The sequence below is a fragment of the Protobothrops mucrosquamatus genome, unplaced genomic scaffold (genome assembly GCF_001527695.2).
Source record: "Protobothrops mucrosquamatus isolate PMUCROS unplaced genomic scaffold, P.Mucros_1.0 scaffold_115, whole genome shotgun sequence".
NCBI lineage: Eukaryota > Metazoa > Chordata > Lepidosauria > Squamata > Viperidae > Protobothrops > Protobothrops mucrosquamatus.
Genome location: NW_015386191.1, coordinates 103622 through 123436, shown reverse-complemented (window position 1 = coordinate 123436; position 19815 = coordinate 103622). Strand labels below are relative to the sequence as shown.

At 38.5% G+C, this 19815-nt stretch overlaps 1 protein-coding gene across 1 annotated transcript in view; it reads left to right on the top strand.

Annotated features, from left to right (window-relative positions):
* SYT7 (synaptotagmin 7) overlaps window positions 1–19815 on the top strand; it is a 113073-nt gene that overhangs the window by 72295 nt on the left and 20963 nt on the right. Inside the window, exon 8 of the mRNA XM_015816466.1 lies at window positions 6899–7034. Coding sequence (XP_015671952.1) covers window positions 6899–7034 — 136 coding nt within the window. The remainder of the gene's footprint in view (window positions 1–6898; window positions 7035–19815) is intronic.

The window sequence follows — 19815 nt, the reverse complement described above, 5'->3', positions numbered from 1 at the left end:
TGGGATAGTATTTTTTTGTCTATTACTTACAAAGATTTAACTAAAAAGGATGTGAGTTAATTTTACCTCATAAAATTAGTTCAAGGTCAGCAGGTTTGTTATAAAATTGGAGAAGGCATAATATTCAAATGCTATAAATGTCTGAAAAGAACTATAGGTTTGAAGAATAAAAAGATAAGCTGATATGTATTGCCTCTCAACAGCCATGACCTCTTATCATCAGAACGAGATTTCTTGAAAATGAACCTAGATTTTTAAGGGGATACGAAGTTTTCCTCAGCCATAATGCTGAGAATTCTTGGTGGAGAATTATTCTCAGTAACCTGCACAACTAAAGTATATTGTTTGCAATGTGGCAAACAAAATGTTGTTTTTTTAAAAAAAGATAGTCTTGCTGAAGTAAACTACAGAGGAACTTAAGCCATCTTCATAATGAATTACCATTGTAATGAAGCCCATCAGATAAATTCTAGCCCCAAATTGAGATTATTTATACAACATTGCCATAGTTAGAATGCCCTTGTATTTGGCTCTTGGATGACTTAAAATAAACTACCTAGTAGTAAACATATTGCTACAGTATTCCATGATAAGCTATGATTCCTTGTTTTTCCTCTTCCCTACCTTCCACTCAGTAGGCTAAAGAGATTTACTAAGGTATAGTTGTTTAACTCATTGAAAGAGCTAAATAATCGGGAGTTCTAGAAGAAGAACTGCCTAGCTTTGTTTTATAAATTTTATAAAGCCCTCAATAGTTTTCACATGAGTGTGAAATGGTATGAAGGAGCAGATTTCACAAAATCAGTGAATTAATTTATTGGCATCATTTCTCACCTACCAGTTATTTTTAACCCTGTTGAGGCACTGTTTCACTAAATCTTTTCCCACTTCCCATTTGATGGTCCAGGTGCATGCTTCACATGGTTTTTTCAATGTATAATTTAAGTAGTAGTAGGTGAACAATCTCTCAAGTCATTGCAGTGCTCCAGGAGAGAAAATACCCTGTATTGGCTCATGGCATCTCTATTTGATAAGCTTAACTTAGTAAAAGTATCCTTTGTTGGGCAGTTAATAAACAATAGCCAATAAAAGATATCTTTCTAGAAGTGGTTATGAAGACCAGTTCCAGTTTTATAACATCGGCTTGTGTGAGACATTCTAAGTTTAGAAGTCTTAATAATTTACTTAATTGTGGAACCTCGGGCCTGCATTCATTCACAAATCATATTTGTGTTGTTGTTGTTTGTATTTATAAAACAAAGCAAAAAAGAAAGCCATTGCAAGGGGCCCTAATCTGATCAGGACAGTGGGGAGAAGACACCATCCTCCCCAACCTTTATTCTTTGATGAAACGTCTTCCTTTCTACAAGTTGAAGGGAAGCTGACACTGATGTTCATAACAGCTTGCCTCTTAGACAAATAGCAACTTAAGAAGGGCAGTTTTCCTTTAGGAAAAGAAGGCCCTTCTATTCACAGTGTAATCAGTCAAGTATCTCTGTAAGTTCATATTTTAATATTTATTCATTTTTTAAAACTCAAATTTTTATTTATGAAATAACCTACAATAGCTTCAGCATGCACCCATTTAATTATTTGTTACCATTATTTAAGCAAACATTCAATAACAGTAAAAAAAATCAGTAAAAGACTATATAATAAAGCAATTTTTTTTAAAAAAAACCACAATGCAAAGTACCAGCTCAGATCTAAACCCATTTAGTAATTTCTGTATCATTGTGTAATTTGAAAACTGGGCTACAGATGGCTCATAAGTAAATAAATCTATCTTGCCATAATTATGGATCAAATGTTTAGATATATTCCACTAATATAGCTGCTTCACTGTATTCCAGTGTTTACACTTTGTATTTCATGTGAATTCATCTTTAGCAGGAACAGGAATACCTAATATCAGGCAGGTACAGTAGATTTTTCATAAAAGTGCCCTAGATATGCCTTGGTAGGATCTTGCATGATCTATATTTTAAAAAAAGTAAAGCTAGTGTTTTTAGTTTCATCTGGAAAATATTCACATTGTCAGATTTTATGTAGATGTTAGCAAAGCAAACATTTCCTTTTGGAAATTTTGGAATAGGTCAGGACAAGCAGGGTATGGGCCGGCTAAACCAAAGATGCAGAGATCTTGTAACTTTGGTTTAAAAGAAGATTAGAAGCCATGCCCTGACATCTTAAAGGGCTTCAGATATTTGAAGCAAATCCCATACAACGGGAAGCAAATTTCGTACAATCATTTATCTCAGGGGTCTTCAAACCTGGCAACTTTAAAACTTGTGGACTTCAACTCCCAGAATTCCTCACCTGGCTGAGGAATTCTGGGAGTTGAAGTCCACAAGTCTTAAAGTTGCCAAGTTTGAAGACCCCTGACTTATCCGAATCAAAAATCATTTTCTTTGACCTTGGTTTCCTGTGAGATCTTTTCATAACTAATATATGCAGTAAACCTGCTGGCCAAATGTTACTCGGCCTACATCTTCCTGAGAATACCCTCAGCAGTGATCAAAATTAGGCCATGCTAATCACATCATTCGTTCCCCTTCCCTCTAGATACTGATGTGTAGAAGAGACTGATGTAATTGGCCCAGAAAATTGCAGCCTTCTGCAATGGAGCCCTCGTGGGGCTTGTGGATTGGACAAATATTACCAGCCAGGATAACATTGGAATGGGATGCTGGTTTCAAGCCCTCTGTTCTCTTTCCTGCCTGTTTCGTAGAAACATGTCTCTACTTGTTCACTTTCCAGCTGTGTTCAGTTTGTTCTTTTCTACCCTACACACGCCATGCTGCTTTCACTCCTCTGTGCTCCTTCTCCCACACCTCCCTTCACGTTTGTGCCTTGCATCCCTTCCTCTTCTCTGTCTGCTTGGCCCTTGGAATGCTGACCTTGCCCAGTGGTTGCAACAAGCCTTGTGATGCAGTCCTGGGGGTGCCTGCTGGGAGGGTTCTGGTTGCACTCCAGCCACATCTGACTTAGGCCTCTCTCCACTGATCTTGTTTGCAGTGAGCCTATGAGTTTCTCATGCCCTGTGTCTCTCCCCCCCACCCTCTATAATATCTTCTTCTGGCACCTTCTCTTTTTCTTTCTAGTCTTTCTACTGCTGCCGCCTGATCTTTCCTTCATTCTCAGCTTTGGCAACTCCGATCCAGTGCCTTGTCCTGTGGGTGTGCTGTTTCTCCCTTACTAATGTTTGTGTGTGTGTGTGTGTGTTTGTCTTACCCATTTCTTTCACCCTATTTCTGTTCTGTCAGGAGGCACCATGCAGATCCTGCAATAGAAGACCTTCTTCCTTTTTAGTCTTTTTGTGTCTCTTTGCTTTTCTTGTGACTCTGCAGCACTCATGAACTCCCAGACAGCTTTGCAGCTGATTCAGTATAGTGTGGTTGCAAAAATAAACTTTGGATTTGTCATAACTTCTGACAACTGATCTCCCACATATGCTTACACTTTCTCTCTATTACACACACCCGTACACACACTTATTTTTAACCTTTTTTCTTCTTCTTCTTCAGCTGTTTCAGTCTCTTTTATCTGTGTGTGCATGTGCTAGTCTCTATTCCAGGTATACACCGGCAGCATGTCTAGTTCTTTGCATGTGTCCAGTCTGTCTCAGAGTATAACCTTTCTATCTGAAATTTCCTATGGCTTGATCTGTCCTGCGTATGTCTAACAAGCTTGAACCTGCCCCTGTACGTTATTTGTTTCTTACTCTGTTTCTTGATAGCAGCATTTTTGATTCTGTAAGGATGAGTGTGTGAGAGAGATGTCTGCATGTTTGGATACCTACAGATGTGCATGTGATAAGCCATTGCAACAGTTCATTGGTGCATCTGACACTTTGTATTACATCGAAAGAGATTCCTATCTCATCATGGTTTTCTCCCTTAGCATCTGTCTGATATTATTTGTCTGTCACCGAACGTTTTGTCTATATATGTTTCTTCAGTTCTTCTTATGTATTTTATTGACAACTTCAGTGAGTCTCTTCTTCTGACAAGATTTAAACCTGGTGTTGCGGTTGAAAATAATCAGCTTCAGGCTTACTGCTCTACAAGCCCTTCTCTGCATTGAGAGACCGGCTCTTTTTGGAGCTCCTTGCATAACATGCAGGAAGAGCCCCCAGCATGTATTCTTACAACTAGGACTGCAGCTCAGGAATAGAGTTATTTTTCCATGCATGGCTTCTATATTGGAAGGCCCCAGTAGCAAGTGGTGGGAACGGCTCTGCCTGAGACCACCGGACATTGCATCACATCAGAGCAAATGCAATTGGCTTAAATGGAAAAATAATCCCATCATCCTTAAGGCATTCATATATTCTGATGATTTTTTAAGAATTTTGCCCTGAATGGATGTCAGGCACAGACAATACCTACCCTCCCCCCCACCCCGCCCCAGGCCATTTCTTGAGCACATCCAGCCCTGGGGGTAGTTATTTCTTGCTAGCTATATTTATTGTCACATGTTAGATTAATAAAGGCCATTGCTTTTCAAAACTCTCTTTCTGATGTTTTTAATTATCAACTGTGACTTCAGAAATTGAAAGTGGCATTCCTAGTTCCCCCCAGCACCAGTCACTAGGCTTTATGATGGCTGAGCTTTTATGCCTTGGTTAACATTCAGGGCCCAACTATAAGAACAGACTTGCTGTACTTATGGCAACCAACACAAGGGTATTTCTTTAACATTTTGTTCCTTCCCATTGTGGGGGCTAGTGAAAAAGAAATACTACCATTCGGCAATGCACTTTCCTTGTCTCTGAGGAAACATATAGAGCATCACAAACGATACCCAGTAATAACTGTGGATTATGGGAGTGCTATAAATATTTTAAAAATATAAAACTCTTCCCTAAAACTCACACAAGGGGCCTCGAAAGAGCAGGTTTCTGGCCAAGAAACACATACTGCAGGTCCCTCCAAATGAAAATTTAACACTTCAAACAAAGGACTTCTACCCTAGATTTGTTCAGTGTTTAGTATTTTCCTCACACTCAAAAAAATTGGAATGGATCTTGAAGAGAGCAGGTTTTCTAGCTTTCTATCTTTAAACATATAATGTATTTAAACTCGAGATGAATATTATTTATTTAACTGGGCACTAAATACTGCATTTGTTCTTCAACTTGTCCCAAAAGGGGTTGCATAAATTCTCTTCTATGTCTTTGTATATCATTGTGTGGATCTCGATATGTCTTTGTTAAATGTCCGGCCTCTGGAAATTGTAACCAGCTCTCTCATTCTGCATCCATTGTCCCAAATAGTTTTTCAGACAATAGGATATTTATATTTCTCCCTCTATAGATGCCCTTTTCACATACTAATGCTCACCAGTTCCTCTCTTTTTTTCCTATCTCACTTCTCTATCCTAAAATCCAAACTTCCTTATGCCAGAGGTAATAACACCCCATCCTGACTAACTGAAAACGTTAGATTCTTTTAAGTTTGCTAAGCTTGTCAGAAGGAGATGACCACTGATTAAAACAAAAGCCAATGAGAAACCTACTTCATGTTTGAATCCCCTGGTAGGAAGCTGAAGGAGGCTAGCTTTTTAATATGCTTTGGTGAATCTATAATTCAGACTAGGTGTGCTGGACATGTGGAATAAGCAGGGCTTTTTTTCTCATAGAACGCCCAGAATGGAGTTCCGGCACCTTTTTGGGATGGAACCTTGTAGGGTAGGCAAGATGGGTTGTATGACGTGTATGAGTTCCGGCACCTTTTTTTTTTTTTTTAGAAAAAAAGCACTGGGAATAAGTCATGTTATATGAAGATCCATATTGAATGTTTTATTAACAGGTGAAATAAGCTTTTATCTGTACCATAGATATTACGTCTCAGCTCGACTTAGAGTCCATAGCTATGCTGTTGTGGAGACACAAAGGAAGCCAGGGTTTGCCAAGAAACTTTTGGTTAGCAATTTCCCTCTCTGCTTCAATAGAAGTAAGCTGGAAGGCAGTACCTACATATGCTTTCATTGATACAGCTCAGTGGGGCATAATCAGTGGATAATAAGGTAATACTGCAACAGCTTGATTCATCTGGCAAAAAGTAAGCCAGAGTAGAGTGGTTTAACTCAGGTTGTGTCATGTTTTGAACTAGAGATATGATCTGTCATAGACAATCTATCCTAGCTTTTTGACTCTGTTCCTTTTCTAAGGCCCTGGAAGACATCCCTTTGTCACCCAGCACTCAGGTTTCCTAAGTGGTCTGAGTACACTGGCTGAGAAACCATCTGGCTGTACGTCATCTCAGAAATTGCCTGTCAAGGAAAGTAAACAAAAGCACTTCTCTCTTTGACAGAGGGAATGTTTGTGTTTGGAGAAGGTTAATGGCCTGTGAGGTAGGAAGGGAATTGGCAGCAAGCTCCACAGCAAATCGAACCAGCATTCATGATCTGGCTCAGCCAATAGTGGTTAAAGTGCTGGACTAGCATCAAAGAAATCCAGATTCAAGTTCACCAGGAAACGTCACAAGATGACTTTGAGCCAGCACTTTCCTTCAGCCTAAAATCTGAAAAGCGTTTTTGGAATGGTGATCAATTGAAGGGATCTCCATATAAGCTACTTTGAGCTCCTGGAGAAAAAGCAGAATAGAAATCTGAATACAGTATGTTGTTTTTATCATCCTCCTCATTATTAATCATTACCAGGAAAAACCTAGCAATACCATATATCAGAAAAAAGATGGGCCACAAATGACAGGGATCATAAATGATAAATTCAAAACTATATATCAGATGTTTAAATGGTAATACTGCATCATTTTTGTGACTTTTCTACTGTTGAATGGATCTACCATAATATACATTCTTTCTCCCTATTACAAATATTGAGGTTTTTATATATTCAAATATATGTAAAGGTTTCTCTTCTCTCCCACAGATTACCCTCTGGAGGGAAAGTTGTCAACACAACACCAGTGCTAGGTCAGACCCAGCATGAGGAGACTGATCACAAAACAGAGCCCCGTTCATCTGTCTCAGACCTTGTAAATTCCCTTACTAGTGAGATGTTGATGGTAAGTGTTGATAGTTTCCCCCCGATTTTACAGTATCTATTAATGCATGATTTGGAGAAGGAAAGGACTCTGTGTGCCTTTATCTCCTTTCCTCCAACTATGTCCACACCACCTCAAATGGTACCCCCAAATTAAACATGGTGTATTTTCAACATGCAAAGGAAAGGCCGGAATGTTTCAAGATCACCAAATCTTGAGATTTCAGTGAGCTCATATCAAATCTTATGAAATTGTGCAATTCATGCAAGACTTGTCAGAGAAACTTACAATGAGCTTGCCAAAATCTTGAGACATGTAGCCTTCCAACAACACTTGAAACAACCTTGCATGGGTTGGTCGTTACACAAGCTAGCACAACATTGACATGGACCTGAAAAGGTTGTCCAACTGGTTTAAATACTAGCTGTGCATTCTCCCCATGAAAAGAACTGCATAAACTGTATGTATTGTGTCAGCTATAGATTCATCTTTGAATATCTGACTCTTTCCCCTATTTCCACTGTAGCATCTTTATTCCTTGACTTTTTCATCTCCTCGTCGAACCTCTCCCCATTGTACTAACTATGGCACAGATGTCCACTCCCCCCATCTACTTTTCTGTTCTGTCCTTGTTTCATCTGAGGCAGCCTTAACTTATTATTCCTCAGCTTCTGTATTGCTAAAAGAGTGTTCCCCTCTTAAGCAGGCAACAGCTTTGGCACTTTACTGTGGGCCACTCTGTTGCACTTCGTTGACCAGTCTATTTTTTTTTCCTCCTTCATATTGTTACATTTTGTAGCAGGATTGCAAAAAGTAAACAGAATTCAAAAATACAAAAGGTAAACAATGAAACAAACAATAAAACATCATAAAGAATACACTGCAAAAAACACTAAACAGAAAAAGAAAAAAACTCCAAAATTAAAGAATCCACGGGGGGGGGGAATTAAAATCCAACACTAAACATCTAATATGTGTGTATGTATATATGTATGTATGTATGAAAGAAACATGTACAGCTCACTGGCTATTCTATTTGGGCACAGTGATGTGATCCCCTCAATAAACCAGCCAAAATAGTAATTGATCAGCTGTAGTACTGGGGGGCTGAATAGTGAAATAAGAGGGTATGGGAGAGATTGTTCTTTTCCTACCAGTTCATGCTTCCATAAACACAACTTGCAATTCTGGCATGAAGAGATTATATTTAAACACATGCCCACCCCTATGTAGTTGTTAGCTATTCTTTTCAGCATAGGTTCAAAAAACTCTCTTCAAGAGGATCAACTGGGTGTGGATGTACAAACTTACTTTCTCTCTTGCTTCACTGTTGCAACACCCCCACCACCATCATTGATCAATTGCCAAGGGTTTGGCATTTGGTTTAAACGTTTATTGATTTAGCAGAGGAAAAGTACATGGGAATGTTGGGTGAAACAGTGCAAGACGTCCCTACCCTTTCCTCTGCCCAGACCCCACTACTTTTGAACATGACTTTAATACCCTGAAATAGTGACAAACCTGTCTACATAAGTAACCCAGATAACAGGCTCAGACAGACAAAGGATGCACATTGCCATTGTGTAACAAAATGATTCCTTTCCATACAGGTCTCTGGGTCACTTGTCACCAGTCTGGTTTGAATTTTGATGGATGGCTAAACCCACCGGTCTAGCCATCTGTCAATCTGCAACCTCATCCCATGCTGAGGATAGCATTTGATAGATTTTTTTTCCCCACCTGCAAGTGAAATTTAGTAAGAGGGAAGGGAAACAGGAGAATCTGCCAGCCCTTTAACACGTCCTGCCTGCAATAAATGAAGACACCACCTTTTGCCAGTGACAAGCCTAGAGCAAAGTAAGGATTAACTCCAGAGACAGCAGTTCTTATGCTGCTGATATAATTTTCTGCTGGGTGAATAATACTTTAAATGAGCCATGAGGAAGAGCCCATTAACTTGGTCCTGTTTGCTAGGAATTGATTAACATGCTAGTCTAAACAGAGCACAGCAGGCAAAGAACGGGCTTCTGGAGCCATTAAATGACCCACCCAATGATTTAATGGAGTTGCTGGAAGAGGAGAGGGAGCCCAAGGCTAGAAACTGGGACCAGTGTATCATCATCAACAGGCAACCTTCACTTATGTTATTCCTCTTAATAAATCCAACAGGATGCAAGACAGATACACGTGACCTGTGGCAAGCTTAAACCAAGTAATACATCTGTATGAGCACTGTAATATGTTAATATATTAATATGCTACTAATCTGCTTTAAATACCTTTTGTTTATCACATTCACCCTTTTCAGATACACATATATACATACATACATACATACATACATACATACATACATACATACATACATACATATGCCTATGCAGTCAGGGCCAGTGACGAGGTCCAGGGGCCGTGTGCAGGCTCTACTTAACCTATAAAAGACTCTCCCATGGACTGGCTTCTTAAGCCCTGATGATGTCAGCAGTGGAAGCTGACGAAAGCTTGGCGGTTGTTTAATTGGTATTAAACTTTTATAGTTTAATTATTTTACCCTGGTGTTCACTTTTTTTTATTTATTTATTGGCATGGATGTACCCAGGGATCACGTTTTTAGTATTATTATTAACATACATACATACATACATACATACATACATACATACATACATATATACTGTATATCAATGATCAGCAGCTAGAAAAAGGTATTATTATATGGTTTTATTTCATCTTGCTCATACTGTTTCATTAGACTAAGAATTGGAAGAGCCAATTCTGTGTTTATTTTGTAGTTTGTTTTGCAATTAAAGGAAAAAGCTAACAGAGAAGTTCTATATTGGATTTATAACAGCTAAGGGGTGTGTGATAGAATTTGATAGAACTCTCACCTCTTTTAATGGAACTTGAAGAACATCCGTATAGAGAAGGTACACTGTCAGATCATTGCAAAGCAGCCTTCGCCAACTTGGTATCCTTCTGGGAAATTGAAAATGATGGAAGTTGTAGTAGTATCCATCTTGGAGATAGTAGCCTCAAACTCACAATTTGAATAGAGGGATATACAGTATGCTAGAGCAGTGGTTCTCAACCTTTTTAATGCCGCGACCCCCAACGGGTCGTAAGTTGAGGACTAAACCGGTCGTAAGTCGAGGACTAAACCGGTCGTAAGTCGAGGACTAAACCGGTCGTAAGTCGAGGACTACCCAACCGGTCGTAAGTCGAGGACTTTCCCTGCCCGGGAGCGCCGCGCATGNGTGGTTCTGCCCCCTGCGCCGGCCGAGGCGTAGCTGGCAAGCGGCAGAGACGGAGCAGGCCGACCACCAGCTGGCCCAGCCCAAGGGAGGTAAGGCACCCGCCGGAAAAGGGGAAAAAAATGGCGGACAGCCTTGCTTGGCGACCCCCATGAAATGGTCAATCGACCCCAAATGGGGTCCCGACCCACAGGTTGAGAACCACTGTGCTAGAGGCTTGCATTCCACATCCTTAGTTCATTGTTTCCTTTCTTACAAAGCATGTCAGGATAGCCATTAATACTGTTCCTCATTGTTGGGTTTTACTAGGAACTTGGAATGTTTCCCCCCTCCCTTCCTGGTCTAAGCAGGCAGGGCAGGATATATTTTGCTGGTGTAGCCACTAATGCTGCAACAGCATATTTATTGACTGATTGGTGAAATGTGAATTTATGCCCAAATTTCCAATATTCAAAGTGGCTTACAGAAATTAAAAATACAGTGAAGCAGAATTAATACAATGAAAAGCGGTCATTAAAATTATTAACAACTAAAAGTTTGATGAAAAGATGTATTTTTAACATCTTAAATACTGGGAAAGCAGAAGGCAAATGCACCTGCTCGTGAAGCTAATTCCATAATCTGGGAGCCACATTGCCTCAGCAGGGGAATGGGGGGTATCCTTCATATGTGGAAGATATACACAGAGGCACTTGATTGAGGTTTATAAGCTGAGGAGAAAATGGAAACTTAACAATTGTCAACAGATACAACCTCTCCCCCCCCCCCCAAAGTTCACACAGGATTTGATTAATGGATTTCTCTACCACAAATTGTGACAATGTTTGAAGAGGACTTTAGGCAAATGTTTGGAAGGCAAGGCTGTTAGTGGTTACTGGGATTCTTATATACTAACTCTAGAGTCAGAAGTAATAATACTCTGCAGACTATCAACATACTTTTTTCCCCGATTTCTTGGAGACATCTCTTTGTAGAAAACAAGATACTTTGCTCTGGTTAAGTATATTTTTTCTTAATTCTTCAGGAGAACCTTCTCTCTTGAAAGGCTGACATTCTATTTAAGATCAAATCAGAAAATGACATTAATCCATATTTTCTTCATTATAGGAAGATGCAATACTTTGAATTTGGCACATTTATAGTATAACAACTATATTACTTATACGCTGATTGACATGTCATTTCCTTAATTATACCACTCCTGTGACACAAATCAGTGGGTACGTAGGTGTCAATTGCACAGGGGGAGGGGGGAGAGACATACAAATGGAACAGATCAACCATGAATCATAATATGATTTTTTTTAATTTACAACATAGAACATAGAATATCAGAGTTGGAAGAGACCTTGCAGGTCTTCTAATCCAACCCCTGCTCAAACAGGAGACCCTATACCAGGCAAGTTATTCCACTGGTTGATTGTTCTCACTTTCAGGAAATTTCTCCTTCGTTCTAGGTTGTTTCTCTCCTTGATTAGTTTCCATCTGTTGCTTCTTTTCTTGCCTTCTGGTGCTTTGGAAAATAAGGTGACCTCTTTGTGGCAGCCCCTCAAACACTGAAACATTGCCATCATGTCACTTCTAATCTAGAGATTTCACTAGATTAGACATACCAAATCCCTGCAACCATTCTTCATGTGCTTTAACCTTCAGCCCCCTAATCATCTTTGTTGCTCTTCTCTGCACTCTTTCCAGAGTCTCAGCATCTTTTTTATATCGTAGTGACCAAAACTAGATGCACTGTTCCAAATGTGGTCTTACCAAGGCCTTATAAAACGGTACTAAAACTTTATTGCATTGGCTTTTTTGGCAGCTGCAGCACACTGCTGGCTCATATTGTCTACTAGGACAGTGGCCCCAAACTTTCTGGCTTGGCAGCCTGGCGTTGGGGGGAAAGTGGATGGTTTTGTGTACGTGGCAGGTGCGCACACATGCACAGCTCCATTTTTGCGAGCGGTGGGCATATGTGTTCACCTCTCACTCAAGTGGAGCTGCGTGTACAGGCTCACTCCCCCACTACTTGCACAGCCTGGTTCTGAACGGGCTGTGGCCCGGTAGTGGGCCACAACCCGGGGGATGGGGTCCACTGTACTAGGACATAGAACATTTATTTATATATCGTATTTAGAGAACTCCCATCTCCATCGCAGAGCAATTCTGAGTGGTGAGAATGTCACATGTATAGTCTGAGTTTGGAAATGAAACCTTAGCTGATATAAGCAAATTTCTAATATAAAGCTGTTCTAACTTTCAGAATGCCAATTATTTTGTGAATGATCTCACCAATGATTAAAGGAAAAGAAATTGGTTGACTAGTGATATACATCCCATTTGTGAAACAGCTTTGAGAACCAAGTGAATCCACAGGTGTTATAAATGCAATGGAGGTCAATTACACGAAGTCATAAACTGTAGCTATCTTTTTATTGCTTGTACTGCTTTTCCTCAATTAGAATGGAAAAGTTATGGAAAATTTCTCTCATGAGAGTTATCAGCTGACACCTCCGGCTGTTTTTAATCAGGCTGAAGAAGTAGCCAGATTTCCCTCACATAAAACATAGGCAACGTATATCATGTGCTTCCCTCTTGTGGTGGAATTGAGAAGAGCAGCCGTGAGAGAAAGGTAATCTTAGAGAAGTGGAAAGCGACTAAGTCACATCGGACTAAATATTTGTATTCTGAAGAATTGTATCATAACATGGGGAGCAATGTGGTGGGTGATGGTGATCTTTATTCATTTCAGACCAGAGAGATCCTTGGTGATCTCTGACCTTGGTTGTTTTCTTGCAGACATTTCAATAGCCAAGCTAGGTAACATCATCAGTGCAAAGCACCATCATTTCAAACCTTTAAGAAAAGGATTTAAAAGTGATCACATCTGAATGAAGGTCTAGCCATTTGTGAAACTGCACCAGAACTGTAATCTATACTATGAGTTGAAAAACCTCCGAAAGGCCCATTTAGAGAGGTGAGGTATAAGTAATTGAGAAAGAAGATTTGAGGCCATATTAGGAAATAACTTTTTTTGTGTTATGTTTCATTGTTGTAAAATCTATTCTGCACTACTTCTAACAACATTAATAAGGACTGAGTGCATAAGAACTGAAATTGTTATAGAAATGCTTATATTAGGAATTGGTGCACCATAATGCATTTATTAGTGAAACAGGGTATATACAGCGCAGGACAAATGGTAGACAAAATTGCATATATTGGAATAAATGGATGACATAAATACATTCAAGTTAAAAAAAATGCAGAGCTGAAGTTTTTCAACTACCTTCATACAATCAAGATATTGCCATGAAAAAGTATGTAGATCTACCTCATTTTACTGCCATTAGGGACTTATAAGATGCTATTTAATGGTCTCCTATGCATTTCAACAGGCTCCCTAAGTAGCTTTCTTCTGCATTAGTCGGTTTCTAAGAGCTTTGACAGGTCTTTTTATAAAGTAGCCTGAGTGAAATATCTTACTCCTAAAGCATCCTCCCACAAGCTGCTCTTCTTGTTAGTAGTTTCCTCTCCTTGTCTTCTGCCTATCTATGTTTCATCTTGAAGCTTTGTATTATTCAGGTCGCTGTAAATAGTAATGTCCATGGTTCTGCTATCAGGAGTATACAAAGGAAATGGAGCAGAATGCAACTGCTGGAGGGTAGAATGTGGCTTGGACTAAATAGCCCTGCCCATTTTGATTTTCAAGTGGATTATAGAAGAGGTATTGTTCTACTAAAGTCAATCTTCCTCAAGTAGTAAAGAACATCAGAGAGGTGGTAAAACACCGACATTTCTTATTTAGTTTTGCTTGTTTGCATTTGATTCTCCTAAAAATCTATTTTCCAAACCAGATGCTCATCTTCTAGAACAGGGGTGGCGAACCTATGGTACGGGTGCCAGAGGCAGCACTTGGAGCCCTCTCTGTGGGCACACATGCCATTACCCCAGCCTCGCCTCCCCCCACGACCCCCTCACCAGCAGCCCCCCTGAAGGAGAGTCGCCCCCGAGCGTGGCCCACGTGGAGTAGCGCAGCCAAGGACATGGCAGCCAGGCAGTGTAGACAAGACTCTGCCCTCATGCCCCATCATGCATAGTTGATGCTGCAGGGTGCGGGCAGAGAGCGTGGCTGCCATAGCGCTGCTAGGCTGCCTGGGCGATCTGCGGTGAGCCTTGGAGGCAGTGAGTGGTCCTGCAGGCAGATGGGGTGAGGGATGGGGTGGGGGCGGAGCGGAGCGGAGCAGGGGTGGAGCGGGGACGGGGGCAGTTTTTGGGCACTCGGTCTCTAAAAGGTTTGCCATCACTGTTCTAGAACCAGGATGCCCTGTGCAAATTCCTATGTATCGTGATATAATTAAGCAAATTTAATCCTGTTCCCTCCATAGTTAAATATAGCATCCTCTGTTATGCCAAAATAGTAGCATTGAAAATAGGCTTTGTATCTTTAATGGCTGGATGACACTATGAAAGTACTCTAGGCCACTAATGTGGAAGTAGACTAAGTCAGGAACTTCAAAGAGATTCATTTTAACCTGTTCCTTGTTCTGCCTCTCACAATGCAATACTCTCCAGGAGTTTTGTTGCAAGAAACATTCCTATGGACCGTTGATTTATCTTTTTTAAGTAAGATTGTTAGATGCCAGAAAGGGGTGGACAGATTTTAATCAAGTCTATATTAAATTGCATTCTTTAAAGAAGGGAGGGGAAGTTTTAAATCACGCAGATAGGGCATGGTGCTAGGTTGCAGTGGCAAATGTAGCAGGCTTTCAAGTTTTCAAGCAAGTACAAATAAGCAGATGTTTACAAGCCTAAGAGCTTGGGGATACATAAAAGCTAGGGGATCCATGTATCTCACAACATAGAAATATTTTTAATTAAGTACATAGGATTTATATTTCCAAAAACAGAATTCACAAATGCTTGTCTTTTGATGTACCTTTCCCAGAGGCATGGTAGTTTTTATTTATACAATAGTTTTAAATAAACAATGATTTTATACATAACTTTCCAAGTGCATACTGATCGATAACCATAAACATTCCTTGCTGGGAGTGAGGATGGCATTAAATTCCATTTATTACAACTGGGTGCACTTTGGCAAATCACAGCATTTGGACAGAGAAGACATCACCAAGGTTATCTGTTACATTCCTATCCAGTGTGGGCTTACTTTCTGCACAGAAACATGTTACAATAAAATTAATGTATAGTTCTGTAATAAAGATGTTGCACACCTCCTTTTCATTAGTACATGTGGTTTCAGTAATGCTTACGTGACTTTTAAAACTCTGTTCCCCCAGATTTACAACCTATTAATGGGGCTGATAGAAAAAGCTGTGAAGAACAAGGGCCTTTAGGGTAGCTATATTTCTTGCTTTCCAGAGGCTAGGGTTTTTTTTGTTGTTTTTTTTTGAGGCATTGTCAGAAGAGCATCCTCTGTCTGAATAGCTATAGACCTGTCTAGTCCAAGTTCAGTTAGTGATCAAAAACCGAGTTGCCCATCAGTGGAGATTACCAGGTGAGAATTCTCCTCACTATGGAGAGACATAGGCCTGTTTTTTGAGTAGGTAAATGTTTATCTACATCTATAAATTGACACATCTGTGATTTTTGCAAACTTGCATCCCTCCCTCTTTTTCTTTTTCTTTCTTCCTTCCTTCCTTCCTTCCTTCCTTCCTTCTTCCTTTCTTTCCCTTTCTTTCTCTTTCTTTCTTTTTCTTTTTCTTTTTCTTTCTCTTTCTTTCTTTCTCTCCCTGCCTTCCTTCCTTTTTCTGTCTTTCTTTCTCTTCCTTTCTTTCTCTTTTTCTTCCTTCCTTCCTTCCTTCCTTTCTTTTTCTTTCTTTCTCTCTCTCCCTTCCTTCCTTTTTCTTTCTTTCTTTTTCTCTTCCTTCCTTCCTTTTTCTTTTTCTCTTTTTCTTTCTTTCTTTCTTTCTTTCTTTCTTTTTTTTCTTTTTCTTTTCTTTAATATCCTAATCCTACTTCTGGGCTTTCATATCTCCTAAATTCTTTACTCAGTTTCTCCCTGAATTACAACATTTCTCTATTTTACATTACATCATTACATTTACATTATATTCATTCCAGCCCAACCTCCCCCCCTTGTGTAACTTGTATTACAACATTGCGAATCATGACCTTTTAAAATGTCCTGAATATTTTGGATATAATAAGGTAATGAATAAGGAGATTGTATCTCACTGGGGATCTGAGTAAATTCTGTGCTGTTTTGCATTTTAGGCCTAAAAACTATGCATCCCCATTTAGTTTGAATTGTCACATTTTGTAAGATGAGTTGCCATATAAATATTAGCCATAAATCAATAAAATAAATAAACTGTCCAGTTGCTCAGACAAACTTACCCATGGTTGTCAATAGTAGTTGTAAAGACTTCACATCCCCAAGAGCTATTTGCTAATGAAAGAAAGACTTTCTTGTTTTCAGCTACTAGGTTATGATTAGTTAAGTAATATAAACTGAGATTCAGTTTAGGGATTTACTACAGTAAATGCCAAGGAATATACAAGCCAGTCCATTATTTGAAGCCAAAGCTTCAAAGCTACCACCCAGATTTCAAGAATTATGGGCAGGCTGTGAAAGTAACAACAAAAGAGAAGATATCTTGAATGCTACCCCCTTCCCCAATCTAAAGCTGTGTAAGTCCCCTAGTGCTATCAAATCAACCACAACTACCACAAAATAAAAAATTCTGAAGTCAGAATCACAAACACCAGGTTGCAGGAGGAGTAAGAGGATGAAGCACAAATAAAATTTGGTTGAGAGTTTGAAGCCAGTAACTTCAAGAATCTGTGAATTTTCAAGTGAAGTGGAAATGCTATTTAAGTCTCATGGCATTTCATCTCTATCAGGCTAATTAGCCTTCTGTGCTACAAACTATTTATTAACATCGGTTTTGCTGAATAAGAATGAAATAGCATCTCTGCCATGGACAGATAGCCCAACAGGTTCGAGTCATCTTCTTCTGTCTCTGATGATTCCATGACAAAGTGTGTCCATGCTGCCATATTAGTTCTTTAGAAGGTGACTTGGAAACGTGAGGAGCAGCTTTCAGGAAGATTTATTTAATTGGTTCTCTGAACCCTCCTGAAGTAAGACTATGGCTCAGAACCAAGGCCCCAACCCCCATTCCAACTGACAAGCTCCTTGGACAAAACCAAAGCCATGGTCAAAAATCCAAGATAAACTGTTTTTCATTTCTACTAAGTGGGACATGTCAGAGTTCAACTCTGTCCTGTTACCTCCTCATGAGATTTATATTTAGAGCAAGCACAAAGAAATAACTCAAAGAGCCTAGGAGCAAGATTTGGCAAAAATGTATAGCAGAAAAGTTCGCTAAGAGGGAGAAGGGAGAAAAGTCTCTGGAGAATTCAAAAAAAAAATCCTTAGAATAGCTTCACTTAAAATGGTGGATACCATTTTAAAAAATGAAAAGAATTTTCTTCTTAGGGGAAGGCATGAAATGTAAGAACCCAACAGAGGATATTATTGCAACCATTGGCTGCATTTTATTTATTCATAACCGTAAGAGAAAGTTTATACGCGCTACCTAACTCTTCTACATCCCAAATGATATATAGAAAAATAATATAAATAATATAAATGGACTCATATCTTCCCAGTATATATATTGTGCTAAATATGTGCTGCTACTTATTTGTGTAAGGGTTTGTCTATGTCTCCACCCCAGAAACAATATGACAACTCATGAAGAGCTAGTGGAAAAAATGCTAACATATTGATAATGATTTCATGAGTCACCAACAATTTCATTGATGTCCCTAGACAACTTTTGTCAAGAATATGACTTAATTTCTCTAGTTCCAATGTTTCTGAAGAGCTGCCATTGTGTTTCATATGAAGTTGTTCAAAACCTGTATGCCACTCCAGAATCTAGACTGGAATAATTGGGATAATTCAAATAGAGGCATCCAGTCCAGGACAATGTTTTAGTTACTTCCAGTTCATTCTTTAAAAGCATCCAGTATTTATAGTTTAAATATATGCCATGTATTTCATGTATAACTGATATATCATATGGATTTTTTAAATATATATCTGAGAAGCCTTATTATAGCTGCTCTATATTAAAAAGTTATTACACCTTTTAAGCTTATTATTATATTTGATTAAGGGTAAATCCTAAACAAGGCTCCATCCCTGCGAGTTTGTCATGTACATCATGTGTAGGGAACCTCTAGCCAATATACTGTATGTAATCCAGCCCATAGGACTTCATAGGACTTCCAAGAAGCCTTCAATTATAACTCTAAATCTGTTTCAAAAATTGACATGGTTTTTTAAATGATGTAGTACCCAACGATAAGATTACAAATTGGCCAATTTTTATTCAAGTCACAACTAACCAAATATTGTATGCAGCTTGATTAGTTTTGATAAACTTTGCTTGATCATTTTTAATAACGAATAGTAACTCTTGCTGTAATTTATTTGCTGTTAAGAACTTTGTATCAATGTTAATCAGTAAGATTGCATCATAATTAGCATATGAGTATGATCTTTACCTGATTTTGGTATAATTGCAATATAAGTCTGAATAAATGCCTCTGATAATATTTCCTTATCAAGTATCTCATTATAAAATTGACAAGATTTGGCAACAAAAGATCTATAAATGTTTTATACCACTCTATAGGGAATCCATCTAATCCTGGTGTTTTACCACTTGGTATTCATAAAATTATTTGTTTAAAGATAATGAGGGAAATAAAAATTGTTTTAGATATCATCTAAGTGCGGTAAGTGTATATTGCTTAGAAAGGCCTCTATATCTTCATCCAATATATTTTAAAGTTTGATATATAGTTCTAAATAGAATTTTAGAAATTTACAATTTAAATCTTTTTAAATTTTATATATTTCATTTCTTTCAGTGCTAATAGTTGGAATCATTGCCCTATCTCTCTTTTGTTTGAAATGATGAGACAAAATCTTGCTAGGTCTTTCACCATTCTCCTAATATCTCTGTCATAAACATGTTTATATGAAATCTGTCTTCAGTAATATGATAGTATTTAGTTCATATTTCTTCTGTATTTCTGTGTACAAGAAGGAGATGGGCATCTGTGTCCATAAATGTTTAATTCATCTTTCAAATTATTCTCCCTTTTATTTTTAATTTCATTTTTACATGATGCATAAGCAATAATTTGACGAATATAAAATTTTTATACTTCCCTTTCAAAAATTGGGCACTTGATATTTCTGAATTCAAATCAAACTGTTTTGATGTCTCTACCTGCATTTGTTGTACAAATTCTTTATAATTCAATAAGGAAATCTTGAAATAACTATTTCTCAACACCTTGACTGGTTTCTGAAACACAGTTTAAAATAATTGCACTATAGACTGATAGATAACAAACATCAATACTGCATTCTTAAATTTGATGATAGAAAGTCAATGTTATTTTAAAAAAATAATCAAACTTTAAAAAATTCTGCTGCCACTTGAATAAAATGTGTGTTCTCTTTGAGTTAGATATCTCAAATGTCAAGGGTCTACCAAAACCTTACATAT